Consider the following 16326-nt stretch of genomic DNA (forward strand, 5'->3'; position numbering starts at 1 on the left):
GCTTACCACCATCGATATGGTTTTATTTATTGCTATGCACTTAGACTGATATGCATATATTCTTTCCCATTTGATTAAAAAAGAAAAAATGCGAGGCATCAATGACTCCAACAAAGCAGGAAGAGAAGTGAAAAAAACACAGGACACTTCAAATAAAATAGTAAACTAAAGAAAGAGTGGCCCTTCTAGACACCACGTGATTCAGTATACCGACATTTTTGTGGTTGAGGACAGGGCTTTGGATTGAGACGATGATGCAAATGACAATGACGAGACATTTTTAAATTATATCCAAAAATAATATAAAATGAATGAAATTATTTGCTGCAATGTGAATGTGGTCACCAATTCAAGAGGTAGAAAAGCCACAAGCTCACTAGCTAAATAATTATTGAAGTCGGCTCCGACCCAGAGCTTGAGCTTCTTCTCTAATTAATTAAAAGGAAAAAAAAAAAAAATAAATAAATTAACCAAAATTACAAAAATTAAGAAATGGACAATTATCACGGGGTGATAATGCTAAGCTTATAACTATCCACGTATCGTGGCGAATTATAAGTATCTCACATGGCGAGTTATAAGTAGTTTTTCTCCACCACTTACAGCTTACTACATAGCGAGTTGTGAGAAAAGTTATTAACTTTGGGTGGGCGTAGCATTTTTCATGTTCACAAGGCAAAATGGTGAAAAAGCACAATACGACATACGTTATCGGACCCATGGGTTTTGGATATAAAGCAGCAATAATCAGGGAAGGAAAGGCAACCCCATGAGATAAAAATACCCCTCATAAATCTATCTCACATGTATTATAAGTTATAACAAGCCAATAAATGCATATACATGCATATCACAAGGCACACACTCCCAAAAGTATTTGCCGTATCACCAAATTTGGAGGAGTAAAAAAGTTCCACCAAAGATGTTAGATCACTCAGAATATTCTCCTTCGGCGGTGGTGGCGGCAGAGTCTTTTGGTTGCATGGACATGGACTCACTCACCACTTCGAGAAAGAAGAAAAACAAGAATAAAAGAAGGTTCAGTGATGAGCAAATCAAATCGTTGGAAACAATGTTTGAGTCAGAGTCAAGGCTTGAGCCGAGGAAGAAGCTGGAGTTGGCAAGAGAGCTTGGGTTGCAGCCAAGACAGGTTGCAATTTGGTTTCAGAATAAGAGAGCTCGATGGAAGTCAAAGAATCTCGAACGTGACTATAGCACACTACGAGGCGATTACAACGACCTGGCTTCCATGTTTGAAGCTCTTAAGAAAGAAAAGCAGGCTTTGGTTGTACAGGTACTTAATTATTATTGATGTTTGCTCAAAATGATTTGTTACTGTGCAGAATGAAAAAAAAGACCCTTCTTAATTCATGTTGAGGCTTACGAAAATGGCTTTGTTTTTTAATTTTGACAGTTGCAGAAGCTGAATGATCTGATGCAAAGGCCACAAGAGGAAAGGCAGTGTTGCAGTGAAGGTGTAGCTGCAAACAGCACCCAGGATGAATTGGACAATGGAGACACTAACAAATGTGAATCTGAAACAAAGCCAAGCTTGTCAACGGAAAGATCAGAACATGGAGGAGGTGTACTGTCAGATGAAGATAGCAATATAAAAGCAGAGTACTTTACACTGGAAGACGAACCCAGTCTTCTAGATATGGTGGAACCTGCTGATGGTTCCTTGACATCAACTGAAGATTGGAGCAGTTTGAACTCTGATGGTCTTTTTGACCAATCTAATGGTAATAATCAGTGGTGGGACTTCTGGTCTTGAATCAAGTAAAATGCTCAACAAAGCATGGAGGATGTGTATGTAAAATAATCTTCCTTGTGTTTAAAGATTCTAAGGGGGGGGGGGGGGGGGTTGGTGAGACCAAATTACGGGCCATGCGAGGGAAGATACATATTTTAGTGCAGCAATGATTATAGAGGCAATGAATGTAGCTTTTTTTGCACTGTAGAAACACTTCCTATAGGGAAATTCCATCTATATCCACTTTATGTGATTGCAAAAGCTGCTAATGTTGATATTACTTAACCAGATGCGGTTCAGAGTAGTGGTTTCCTATTGTAGATGATTTGGAGTCAAGCAACAAAAGAAAGGGATATGGGGAGGGCAAGTAGTCTCCAAAGAATTCATATGCAGACAGAGGGATTGGGATAGAGAGAGAGAGAGATCATGCACAAGTAGTGGACTACAAATTAGAAACAAGCACTAGTTCAGTTAGAATTTTTAAGGAAGTTGGTATAATGGTAAGAAGTAACTAATATGCACTTGATTTTTAATGCTTGTGTTTTCTTAATGCTAGTACATGCTTGTTCAAACAAAGATGTTCTCTTAATGTACATGATCAAGAAAATGGGCGGTTTATGCTTGGGCCACTAGATATGATAGAATTACTTAGGAATGATTATGTTAACCAAAAAACAAGTAACTAGAACTCAATAAACATTCTGAAAAATGACACTAATACTGATAAAAAGCCAAGAGATTTCAAAAATACAAATGTGAAAATTATTATTTTTATTGTTATATATCAAATTATATAGTTAAAGAATGATTAGAACACAAATTTCCATTCATGCAATGTTCTTCATAAACTCTTATAGCAAACTAGATAATCCAATTATCATTTTATACATCTGGGGGATCAATTTTGATTCAATACAAAGGAGTCCTCCATTTTGAAAGAAATGGACATGGTCTATTTCGTGGTCAATATTTAAATTTTAGGAATCCATGGGTATACATGGTATCGAGTTATTTGAATTTCAATTCCATCAAATAATGGAATGATAAGTTGATAATTGATTTTGAATGTCGTGACATTTTTCATAATCCTATAGATTCTTGAAAACTAAATCTTAACCATAAAAGACGTAATCCACTTCAAAGACAAATGAAAAGCATCCTTTTTCCTTTGATAACCCAGAAGTAATAGAGAATAATACATCACAAGGGAATGTTGCATTTTCCCCTCAACAGCAGGTGATAAAACACACCATTAAAGTAATCTTAAATAATAGGTAAGTGCCACTATCACCCCAGTTGTCAAAGTGAAAGCTCAGTGCCGCAAACAAATAAGGATCATGTGCAAACAATAGCTAAATTCTGCAAAAGAATATAAGGATCATGTGCAAAGAATACCAGAAAATTAAGAGAAAATAGATTAAAAAGAACAACCAAAACTAGCCAAAGAAGACTTTTAAATGGTTTGGCACAAGGTCTACATCCATAGAAAATCAGCAAGAGAAAACTTGCACTATCATGCAGGATTAGAAAATTCAAGGATCCATCGTACAACCACATATGAGAAAACCCATAAAATAAGATTCACCAAACCATTCTCTCTCTTACAAATTAACAACTTCCTAAACCACTCAACGATCAATAGTGCAAATTTGGATACTTCCGTGTCCCCTAAGGAACTTCAGTGGAGTTGGGCCAAACTTGTCCAGTGAATATAAAAATTGCAGTTGAGAGACACAATTTTGTCGCAGCATTTTGTTCGTCTTCAGGTCTTTAGCCCCTGACTCTGAAATTCCTGGTTCACTAGGAGGCCCGGCTTCCTCGAATTAGCCAGAAATCATGTTTTCAGTCTTATTGTGATCTTAGAGTTTGTAGTTGCCTTGATCATGGGTGGCGTTCGTAGTTTTTTTATTGAATCCAAACTTTTTCAACTGGTTGTAGAGGAAGGGGGACGGTATTTTTCTTTAAGGATTTTTGAGCGGTGTAGGTACTTCATGAAGTCGGTCTTCATGGGTAAGACAAAGCAGCACAATGGCCGATGAAGAGCTTAGAACAGCTTAGTCGTTGGGTCCAGCTTCGAAGTATTTTTTTTCGTTCGTGGAAGGTGATTTTGCTTATACCCTTCAACGGAGCTCTAATTCTTTTGGCGTGTTCCTACGATTGACTCGAACTTAAAGTTGGCGGGTCTAGGAGGTCCATTATTATTCCAAAGAGGCGTAACTAAGAATGGATGGAGGTGTCTGGGTTAGAGTTAAGGAAGATGTTGGAACCCGATAACTATGCGAATAGTGGGATTGGGCAAGACAAATTTGTGGCTTAGCACCTTAAGAATAACTCGGGATTAAATCTTCTACATCCTTTGCCGATGTGGTGCGTGGGCATACGAGGTGCAAGTTAGAAGAAAAAATCATTTTCGAGAAGCAAAACCCATTGTGAAACAGAACCCGTGAGCTTGGCCGGTCCGATGACTCTAGAAGGTAGAGTCGCAGTTCTCGGAAAGCAAGACAGGCATTTAACGTGGGTATAACAAACCGGTAGGAATTCAAAGGAAATCCCGCCTGAATTTCAAATCAAAGGGGTCCGAACATGCTTTTGGAAAAAATCGTGAATCGGAAAGCCTGTGTGGGCAGGTAACAGCTTGACCATAGAAGTGATTGCAGAAGGAAAAAGGAGGGTGGCGTGGCATAAAGTTGGTCTGAGGAGTTCCTTATGTGTATCAAGAGATCAGAGGGAGCCTTGTGGTTCATGGGCTAATATATGTTCTGTGGTGGACTTAGACAAAGATGGGTTCCAAGTGGGCCTCCATTCTGAGCCCAATGGCCCAAGTAGGCTGGAAGTGAGTGTTAGCCCACCAAGGAGAAACCTGAGTCACTTAAGTCTGAAAGATCAAGTTTTGGCTAAGTCCAAAGCAACATGCGAAGCTTCGAAGGTTCAGGATGCCATCGGGGTTGACTTCGCCCCTGCCGAGGAGTCACCGGAGCTATTGGAGAAGGTCGCCTCAGTGCGACAACCTGCTCCAACGACGGCGATGAGCGCGGCGACCCAAACCGAGACCAGTTGTGGGCCGGCGACCGTCTCGCGTGGCGGACGCGTGGCTCCTTTTCCGATGGGGTCTCTCGCCGGGCTTCACCTACGGAATCGGATGTGGCCGATATTGGCCTTCTTCACACCAGCGAGGCTCGATTTGGTGTCCGTTTCTTCTTCGGAGCATTTCGGGGTTGTCCCGCGAGACTACGGCGCGGGCTACGAGTCTCTTTTCTCGGTGGGCCTAGTGCCGCGAGTCTCTCGCTCACTTTGGTACGTCGAAACAGAGGGTGAAAGGTCTGTTAAAGGTCTCGAGCTATCTACCTCTGTCCTAAGTCCATCGAGAGTTGGGATTGAGGCTAATCAATCGGTATTGGCTTTGTCTGAGGTCGAAACAGCCTATGTAGTTGAGGCCTTGGGTGAAGCGGAGAGTTCTTCCCCCTTGATATCTATTAATCCCCGGGGGTGGTCAGCGACTCTGAATTGAATAAAAATACCGAGGCGAGGAGGTTGGATAACACTTTGGCGGTGTCTAATTGGGGTGAAACAGAGACTCCCGCCGCAAGTAGTTAATGGGGCTTCCTTTGGGTCGCATGAGAAGAGGTGCATTATGCTCCTACAAAGACTTGAGACGGAGATCGAGGCAACCAAGCCGGTGCAATGTGAAAGATGTAGCTCACCGTAAAGTTGCTTCCAAGAATAAAGGGAAGAGGAGCCGAGGAATTTGATTTCCTTGGTTAATTATGATGAACGATAGTTTTATTTTCCTTGATTGCTTGTCCGAGGCTGCGTAGGGGAGTTTTTTAGTTTTAATGAAGCTAAGAATGGTGTCATGGAATGTGCGAGGTTTGAACGACTTCGCGGAAGCGTTTGGTAGTTAGAAATTTATTACGGGATTGGAATTGTGATGTTGTTTGCCTTCAAGAGACTAAACTCGCAGCATGGATTGTCAGCTTGATCTCGTTAGCCAGGAGCCGCCCCTATGTAGATCGGGGTGGCTTCTGGATGCGGATCACTGGTGGGATTTTGATGATGTGGGATAGGAGGGTTTTAGAAAAGTTAGAGGTTCTAGCTGGGTCAATTTTCCGTTTCAATCCTAAGTGGGCTTCGGGGGACGGTTTTATTTGGGCTTGTTCGGGGTTTATGGTCCGAATGATAATAACTTGAGGGGGCATACGTGGATGAACTCGATTGGTATTCAAAGAACTTGGGAGGTCCCATGGTGTTACATAGGGATTTCAACATTGTTAGGTTCCCAAGTGAACTGCCGGGGGGTTCTCGTGTCACCCCGGCAATGGAGAACTTTTCCGAGTTCATCGAGGAGCTTAGCTTGATAGATTTGCCTTTGGAAGGAGGTGAGTTTTACTTGGTCGAGTGGTTCGGATCAGCCCTCGATGTCTAGGTTAGATAGGCTCGGTTTCCTCGATTGGGAGGATCACTACCCGGATGTGACCCAACGGATTTATCTCGTCCTATTTCGCATCACTTCCCCATTTTAGTGGAGGCAGACGGATTGTAAGGGGGAAAAGTCCTTTTAGGTTCGAAAACATGTGGCTAAAGTCGGATGGGTTCAAAGAGAGGGTTCATTCTTGGTGGAATCGATACTCCGTCCCGTGTACCCCCACTTTGTTCTTGCCAAGAAGTCAAGGCATTGAAGGCAGATATTATTCGGAACCGGAGTGAGTTTGGAAATGTAGAGCGTCGGAAAAAGAATTGTTGGAGGCTTTGAGATTATTGGACGTTGGTGGAAGGGAGCATGGTCTTTCAAGTGGAGTTAGGTGAGTAGCCGGGCCGAGATCCCAAATTTAATCTTCTCTTTTGGAAGAGATTTCTTGGAGATTAAATCGAGGATGCTTTGTATTAAGGAAGGAGATAACAATACCAAATTTTTCCACAAGATGGCCAATTTCTGAGAAGGTATAACCATATTAGTATGTTGGAAGTGAATGGGGTTACCTATGAAGACGAATCCGAGATGGCCGACCAAGCTGCATGCTTTTATAAAAATTTGTACAAGGAGACAGAGGAGTGGAGGCCTTTCGTGGAAGGATTGGAGTTTGTTCGGATAGAGGGGTTGGAGAGGACCGGCTTGAACGGAGGTTTGAAAAGGAGGAGGTCCTTCGAGTTGTCAAAGAGATGGAAGGAGATAAAGCTCTGGTGTCCCGATGGTTTCTCTCTCGGCTTTATCACCGGTGTTGGGAACCGTGGAAAGAGATGTCCTAGCCGTGTTTGAAGAGTTTTATCAACACAATAAGTTTGAAAATCTCTAACTGCAACGTTCCTAGCCTTAATCCCTAAGAAGAAGGGTGCTTCCAATATTCGAGATTTTAGACCTATTAGTTTGGTGGGGAGTGTTTACAAGATTTTGGCCAAGGTGCTTGCAAATCGCATGAAAGAGGTTTTGGATCAGTTGATATCCGAGTCTCGTAACGCTGGCGGGTGGTAGACGTATTCTTGATTCCGCTCTCATTGCTAATGAGTTGTGTAGATAGTAGGGTGAAAAGTAAGATTCCGGGGTTATCTCGCAAATTAGATATCGAGAAGGCGTATGATCATGTGAATCGGGGAGACTCTTCTTGATTTGTCGAGGAGAATGGGATTCGGGGTGAGGTGGTGTAGGTGGATCCGCACTTGCATATCTGGCGCCCAATTCTCGTGTTGTTTAATGGGACCCCGGCTGATTTTTGGGAGTTCGAGGGGGCCGAGACAAGGGGACCCGCCGTCGCCCATGTTGTTTTTGGTTTTGATGGAGGTTCTCGCAAGATGCCGCAAAGAGTCGAAGGGGCCGGTTTAATTCGAGGTTTTAGGGCTCACGTAGACGAGGGGGAGGCTCGTGTATCGCATCTATTGTTTGCGGATGACACGATTCTCGTTTTGCGATGCGTCGGAGGAGCGTATTCTTTATATTCGGATGCTTCTTCTTTGTTTTCGTGCAAAGGATGTGTCTTAAGGTTAATGTGCCGAAAAGTGAGATGGTTCCTATCGGGGAGGTTCCTAATATCCATGTCTTAGCAAAGCTTTTGGGATGCCGGGATTGGATCTTTGCCTATGACCTATCTTGGTATGCCTTTCGGTGGCGTCCTTCAAGTCCCCTCATCGTTTGGAATTCTATCTTGGAGAATTTTGAGCGTAAGTTGGCCGGTTGGAAGAAGTTGTATTTGTCAAAAGGTGGAAGACTAACGTTGCTTAAAAGCACTTTGTCTAGTCTTCCCACTTATTATCTCCGTCTCTTTACCATCCCTACGCATGTGGCCAATAAAATCGAGAGGTTGCAAAGGGATTTCTTGTGGGGGGACTCCAAGCTTCATTTGGTGGGATGGGACAAGGTGTGTGCACCTTTGAAAAATGGTGAGTTAGGGGTAAGGAAATTAACTACCTTTAATAAAGCTTTACTAGGGAAGAGCGGTTATGGAGGTTTGGGATCGAGGAGACAAGGCTTTGGAGAAGGGTCATAGCCCTTAAGTTTGGGGGAAGATCTGGGGGATGGATGTCCAAGCTAGGTAGAGGCGCATGGGTGTGGCTTGTGGAGAAGTATCCGCATGGGATGTGGAGGATTTCAAAGAAGAATACTTACTTCGAGGTAGGGGTGGGGGATAGAGTAAAGCTTTGACCGACCATTGGTGTGGGGAGTCTCCTCTTCGCCTTGTCTTTTCCGAGCGTGTATGGGATTGCATCCAATAAAGAGGCATCGCGTGGCCTCTTCTCTTGAACGGTTGGGGATCGAGGAGCCGGAGAAGCTGGAATGTTCGTTTTATTCGGAGTCCTAATGATTGGGAGATGCGTGAAGTGGATGATTTTCTTCAAAAATTGGGCTCCAATCTTCCTCACACCGAAAATGCAGATCGTATGCGATGGAAGTTGACAAAGAACGAGGTCTTTGATATTCGTTCGTTTTACAATAAGTTGAGAAGCTCCGCGCCTATTATCTTCCCTTGGAAAGGGGTTTGGAAGGTTAAGGCTCCTCGGCGTGTCTCTTTCTTTGTGTGGATTGCTGTTTGGGATAGGATCCTTACAGGGGATAATTTGAGGGGAAGAGGGTTGGATTTTGTCGATTGGTGTATCATGTGCCGCAGTAATGGGGAGACAGCGGATCATTTGTTATTACATTGTGGAAAGGCTTCTAGACTGTGGAGTTTGGTTCTTAGATCTTTTGGGTTTTCCTGGGTCTTGCCTAGATCGATTGCGGATACTCTATTCAGTTGGTGGAATTGGCTTGGAAAGCATTCGTCTAGCATTTGGAATTTAGCTCCTTTATGCTTGATGTGGTGTCTCTGGAGGGAACGCAATAGGAGGACGTTTGAGGACATGGAAAGCTCAGACGACCAGCTTTTGGCCTCTCTTAGTGGCACTCTGTTTGATTGGTCTAGGGCTTGGGGACTCACCTTTAGTGATTCTCTCCCTATGTTTCTTAGTTCTCTTCTGTGTTCTTAGTTTATTGTCCTCTTTTTTCTTTTTTCTCTTTCTCTTCCCTATGTACTTATCTCTCTGCCTTATGTCTTTTGCATAAGGTAGTGTTTTTTGAATGCACATATTTTTACCTATAAAAAAAAAGACACAATTTTGACAAATCAAATGATACTCAACACGTCCAGAGGATAGCATTAAGGGTAATAATTTTACCAATTTCCAACTTAACAATACCTCTGTCTCCTCAATAAAAGTCATAATACAAAATCTGTGTCTGTACTTCTTCCAATGACAAGCAGATCTTAAACGTAGATCCTAAGAGCTCCTGAATATGATACTCACAATATGAAATCAAAGTCCCTGGGAAAATTGGCTAGAAATAAATCCCCAAGGGACCTTTAGCAATGCTATTAATACCATACCATTCTGACAACTAAACCGGTATGAACATTCCCTTTGAAAAATACTGGCTATAATATCAGACATTATCGGCTGTACTGGGGGGTTTTTTGGCCATTTTGGCCAATACAATAAAAGGAGAAAAAAATTAGTAAGTGTTATAAAACATGTTATTTGGGGTACTGTATTGGACTAATGTATTTGGGCTTATAATATGTATGGATTTTAAGAGTTTGTTTTGGATGCAATGGGATTTGGGTTAATTTGTATTTGTAAGAGGTCTTGAGTTTTTTATTTTGTTTGTGAGATTTGTGATAATATACGAGTTTGGCTTGTGTGTATTGGTTTGAAGTACATGTAATCCATTACATTCATGGTGGATTTTGGTTATTGTTTTTTTTTTTTTTATGGAAGATATAGGTTATTGTTGCCCAAGAATATAAGCATAGAGTTGGTCAAACCATGTTAAACATTGTTGTCTTGTGGAGATGTTTTTATTTCTAGTTTGTTTGAATGTGCTTTTGTTAGCTCCAAATTCCAACTAAACGTAATTGATCACCAGAGTGTATGTGATGCCAAATATTCCAAGAGCACATTAAAGAGATAAGGGAATTATCGTAAGTTCATATATCCCAAAAATGAATGTGCAAAATCCATGTTCATGAAATGCTAATTACACGACAGAAAACATGTTAAGACCACATAAGAAACATAGAAAATATAAAATAACAACCGACTTCGTTAGTGAATGTTCAGATACAACATTTATATCTACATCTGGTAAAATACTCTGTGCTTCTGCAACTCATTAGTATTCCTGAATTAGACAACAGAAAATTACACTAACAAAGGCAGGCAACTAATTACATCTTGCTGATTAACACAACAACAATGCAAGAAGCCATAATTACTTAAGCAAAAGGAGATACCAATTACAACATAATAAATTTTATTATGAAAAGGCAGCAGATAAAAGTAGATAAAGATTGACCAAGTTGATGGAAGACTTTAATAAGAAATAAACTTCATGAGGTCAGCCTGACCTTTCCAATAACTCTCATGGTGTTTGTATTCAGATATATGATCTATCATACTGCACTTGTGAATTATTTAAGACCATGAAAAGCAGTAACACAAGACATTGCATTAATCAGTGACATATTTCTACCTGACCTCCAACGTACCGAGTACTCACTAACATTTTGCAGATAGCAAGATGATATATTCAGCAACTTTGCTTCTTCCAAATAAAAAATTTGAATAAAAATTCACTTTTCTTCATATGCCACAAAAATCTAGAGGAAACTTAAAATCCAAATTTATAACATAAAATCTGTTACCAATTTGGATTTGAATACACTGGAATAAGTGAATCAATAATGAACAGCATGCCCTAGCATAGACATTGCAAGACTGATGAAGCTTTTCCTACAGGTAATCTAGCTTTGGACTATAACTCCAGTGACCCAATTTTTAAATAGACAATTTCTTTATGATTAGGCCCATGTGTGGGACTTGCTACAACCTAAATTTTCACAGATATGCTTTTTTCTCTTGGCCTCTGATAGTTCAACCATTCTGAACCCAGCCCTAATCAAAAGTTCACTAGCATCTCAATCACATAGTGAAATCAAAGAATATGGAAAAATGCACCCATCAATGTTTAACCCATATCATTGCGACTTCGTGAGAAAATTTTCAATTTCAAAAATGCATTTTCCCTAAAGTTGTCTAAAACATTTTCTCTAGCATCCAACAACCCACACCTCAAACAAAATCAGTCCTGACTCTAGAAATTAGAGTATGATTCTGGGAATATCAGTTTAAGGTAGGTGCAATAGCTTCATCTAACAATACCATTTCTATAATCTATACAAGATTATACAACATTTGAAGCTTATGTCCTGTTTTCCTCCAATCATCCGTTACTTTAATCTTAAAGTTGGGATTAAGCTTCGCTAATATTTTCTTCTACATCTTCATTTTTCCTTAGCTTCCTTGATCTGCTCAACCTTCATACAAGTTCGTTCTAATAAATCAAACTCTTTCAGAATAGCAGATACTACAACATCCAGGACTAGATCATGTTTCCCTCAAGTATTAATTGATGAAAGGAGCTTCATTGTTCAGAGTATTTACAGATGTTATTAATGCTACACTGTACATCCACTTAAAACCAGAATTGCAAAGCAACTCTGATTTTGGATTGAGACAGAATTTGGAATCATTTTTATTTATTTATTCATGAGTAATGGTATTTTTATTGACAGAATAGGTTACTACATACTCATGATGATGAGTACAATGTAAACTAAAAAGAGCTGCAAAAGAATTATGCACAAAAGTTAAGCGATTAATGTGAAATCTAAAAGGGGGATGCTATTTGCAAGACCCCACGCACAAGACAATCGAACATGGTTCAAATCGGCAATGCTTCCAACTGAGTCTTTGATATTTCTATATCTTCAATAGTGCGACTATTCACTCCTTTCACAATAGCCCCATCAAACATTATGGGACAAGTTCCAAATGTCTGATGAATGCTTCCCAAAACCAAATTCCAACTCCTCCACGTGAACAAGAGATCATCTACCATCCTTGGTAACACCCATTGAATCCCACAAGCTATAAATACTAGACTCGATAAAACATTTGCAAAATCACAACGGATCAACAAATGATCTACCTGTCCATTACATTGATACATTCACTAACCAACTAAAGAGAGACCTTGCTTGATAAAATGATCACAGGTAAGAATCTTCCCCTGGGCTGCTGTCCAAAGAAAGAATGAGACCCTCTTAGGGCCTTGACACACCAAATGCTCTTCCAAATGTAAAGAATTAGTTGTTGTACCTCGAATAGCCTCATAGTAAGAGTGAATGGTACAGCCACCATGCCCTCTCAATCTGCATCTCATTTTATCACACTCCTCCCTCCTAGGGATATTTGAGTATAGAAGATTTAAGAAAGACTTCACTAACTCCAATTCGCAATCAAAACAAGCTTTGTGAAATATCACGTTCAAGTTCCGCTCTCCCTATCTAATTGGCTATCCATGACTAACTGAATTGCGGGATTCTTATCAACTGCACATGCGTAGCAACCAGAATACAACTCTTTTAGAGAATGATTCCCACACCATATATCATGCCAACCCCCAAACTCCACTCCCCCCCCCCCCCCTTGACAATTATAGCTTGTTCCAAATAGCCAGCCTGTACTTCATCTTCTTCAAAATAGGATTCCACACATATTGCGCCCTAAAAGATACCCCAAAAAGGCATCCCAAGCCAAGTCATTAGTAAACTCCCAATTTTACAATATAGGATGTCCTGATAATTCTGCCATGTTACCCACATTGCCTACTGGGCCACTTCACTCTTATCCAAATTAAATTTTAGAGCTGTATGTAAAGAAGTTGTTCGGTATTCACATCACATAATAAAATATTTATCTCAGCAAATAAAGATGGGAGATATGTAGCCCAGCTACTGTAGCATGCGATATCCTAAAAGTGTCAATAAAGCCCCTCACAGTTTTCTTTAGCATCCTACTCAACACCACTATAACCAGTATAAAGAGTAAAGGGGATAATGAATTACCCTGCCTTAGCCCCTGTGAACTATTGAAGAAGCTAGACACGGGAGCATAGATCAAGACTAAGAATCAAACAGTAGAAAACAAGCATGGATCCAACCCCTCCACTTCTCCCCAAACCCCATCCTCCCCAATAGATAAAGTACCATATCCCAAATAACATGATCATAAACTTTTCCAATATCCAACTTACAAATCACCCTAACGATACAGCTTTTGATTCTACTATCCAAACATTCATTAGGAATTAGGACCTAGTCAAGGATTTTCCTAGCACCTACGAAGGCATTCTATGACTTGTAAATAAGTCTATCTAGTCTAGCGCCTCTTTCATCCTATGAGCCAACACCTTTGCCAACAATTTATACAGAAGTCCAACCAAACTAATAGGCCAAAAATCCCAGATATTAGTAGCATTGTTGTTTTTAGGAATTAATGCAATAAAAAAAATCATTAAGGGGTTTTTCAAATTCACAGTGACTATGAAATTCTGCAAAGAAAGCCCTTCACATCAGCTTCTACCATTCTACAACAATGTTGAAAGAACAACATAGTAAACCCATACGGGCCTGTAGCTTTGTCATCCTTCAAATCCTAGATTACCTCTTCCTTTCAAATTGCCTCTCAAACAACTGTTTATCATTCTCACCTATACTAGCAAGATATAAACTATGAACATATGGTCTTCATTGTCCTGTTTCTTGATACAAAGGCTTATAGAAATGCACCATCTAATCTCTAATTTTTGATTCCTTGTAATATGTACCATCCACTTCAAGACCTCCCATATGATTGCTTCTTCTGTGAGAGCCAATCTATGGAAAAACCCGGTGTTATGCCCCCTTCCTTCGACCTTAAGGTCCTGAATTTTTTATGCCTAGAGACCTCCTCAGTGTGGTTAACCATTTTGTCTTAGATTTCACCTCTTTTGTATGAGCACATTGCTAATGTGTCAAGTCTTAGTTGCCCTCTTTCACATCTAGACTCAACAACTCACACATTAAGCCACGTGTTTCTTTGCCAACAACTCAATCAATCAAAAATCATGAATTCTGATGTGTAATCAATTCTGAAGTCAGCTGCCTTGGAATTTGTACCCTACTTGTGTGACATAAAAAAGGCATATTATAACTCGACTTTAAAGCTGGAGGCAGAACTTGTGCACCAAACATAAAGAAAAACATAGCCTTCATCTTTTAAGCTCAAAAAGATTATCCATAATGGTGTTGCTACCATAAGTGTGATCAAGGTGTGAAACCATAAAACCATCAATCCCATTGTGTCACTACGGTAATCAAACCTTTACAGAGGGTACTTGAAGTCCGTCAGAGGCTCTACTCTTGAACATGTACGGGTTATTCATGAAGGGTTCCATGTACAAAGTGTTTGGATGGTCTGAAGCTATTGTTGGTCGCAACAGTAAGTTCAGCTACTAGTTGTAGTGTCTAGGTAACAAGTGTCATGTACTAGATAGTAACTTTCTGACGGGTGACGTTTATTGTTTATCAATCGGCATAGTGATACTTGTTTGGACTTTGGACCTTAAAGAATCGGCATGTCGTTTATAGTTTATCACTCTATTTTCCTGATTCGATACTTGTTGTGGATGTGGTATAAATTAGTAAAAATTAATTGATTAATCCACAGCCTAATCAATTTGGGATCTAAATCAATTCTTTCAATACTCCACCAATCTTGCCATAGTGATTTGATGTTGAATGCTGACTATTTGGAACCTTATTAAGAGACCCCAAGTTTCATACACACAATGACACAAACCAGCAGGTACTGATCATCACGTCTTCAAATTCATAAATTATAAAAGTTAAGTTATTGTTGCTGCACACACTGCTACTTTAAGTCCTAAGTAGCCCAATGTGGGTGGCTCAACTATATACAATCAATTTTAGCAGCACAAAGAACCCCCACCCCATTAAATAAACCTTTTTACCTTTTTTTTCAAGTTGGGTCATTTTCTCATTCGACAAAAACTTAAGGTTTTGGTACACAGTCACAGCCACAGCCAACACATGCATGCGCACAATTACTCTATACAATACAAAAAAGCTTTCAAAAAGCATCAAAATCATAACCATTCTGAACGACTGACCGTTGCGTTAAGTTCATAACTTATATAGACATATACTTAGGACCAACAACAACAACAACAACAAGTTTTGCTTCTCAATGATTTCTAATCAAAACTAAACAGCAAAATGTGAAGAAGCTGAGGACATTACCAGTCGAGTGTGGCTGGCGAGATTGTAGTCTATAGTAGAGACCCTTTTCGCATTGAAGCAGATCCAATTCCATTGTTCTTCCTGTTGTTGTTGTTGTTGTTGTTCGCTCGTCACAATTCAGAAAGCTCATTTGGAACGATGAAAACAAAAACTAGTGGGTGGATTTGGATGGAATGGTACCGTGCGGTATTGGTGACTTGTTTTTCCCGTTGGAGCAAACAGCCGAAGGTGATCATATCACAATTACAATTTTACCCCCATTTAATTAGAAAAAAAAAAAAGAAAAAAAAATTTCTTAAATAAGGTTTTATTTTGAAAATTTTGTAATTAGATAATTGAAAAATGAAAAATTAAGGGGCCGTTTGGTAATGTTATTCTAGTAAAATTATTTGTATTTTTTAGAAATATGTGTGAGTGAAAAAGTGTGTGAAAATACGTATAATGTTGTTTAAAAACTGAAAACATGTGTTTAAGCACATGTACCAAACAGCCTCTAAACTTTAAAAATATCAGATGGAAAATGGAAACATTAAGAAATACAATTCTATTTTTTTATAACTTTTTTTTAAGTAAATAAAAATAAGAAGTATTAATTAAATTACAAAACTCTTGATATTTCAAAATTAAGGTTGATTGACAATTACAATCATACAATGTGGTCATTACAATGTAATTCATACCAATAAATCTATCATAATGACGTATTTTTTTAAAATGAAAAATACTAATATTATAGTCTATTTGTAATGTCTATTATATAAATGTCAAATTTTTATCAGGTTAATTTTTGGATTATGAAATCTAGATGATATTCATTGATAAATAATGTTTTAAATGTATTTAAGAAATCAAATTGATGATTTATTTTGGATTGCCATTGTAAATGTCAACAAGGGTTTTTTTTTT

The 16326-nt window shown here is 39.5% G+C and overlaps 1 protein-coding gene and 1 long non-coding RNA gene across 2 annotated transcripts; one reads left to right on the plus strand and one right to left on the minus strand.

Moving 5' to 3' along the window:
* The first annotated feature begins 669 nt into the window (after positions 1-669).
* Positions 670-2286, plus strand: LOC142641280 (homeobox-leucine zipper protein ATHB-12-like). The gene is made up of 2 exons (XM_075815687.1): positions 670-1294; positions 1415-2286. The coding sequence occupies exons 1-2, from the start codon at positions 923-925 to the stop codon at positions 1772-1774; spliced, it is 732 nt and encodes a 243-aa protein (XP_075671802.1). The 5' UTR covers positions 670-922; the 3' UTR covers positions 1775-2286.
* On the minus strand, positions 1866-15595 carry LOC142641281 (uncharacterized). Its single transcript, XR_012845350.1, has 2 exons — positions 15421-15595; positions 1866-3112 (listed from the first exon to the last, which is right to left on the minus strand). It is a non-coding gene; the product is annotated as an uncharacterized LOC142641281 (long non-coding RNA).
* Between the last annotated feature and the right edge of the window lie 731 nt (positions 15596-16326).

The sequence above is a fragment of the Castanea sativa genome, chromosome 6 (genome assembly GCF_040712315.1).
Source record: "Castanea sativa cultivar Marrone di Chiusa Pesio chromosome 6, ASM4071231v1".
In the NCBI taxonomy this organism is placed as follows: domain Eukaryota; kingdom Viridiplantae; phylum Streptophyta; class Magnoliopsida; order Fagales; family Fagaceae; genus Castanea; species Castanea sativa.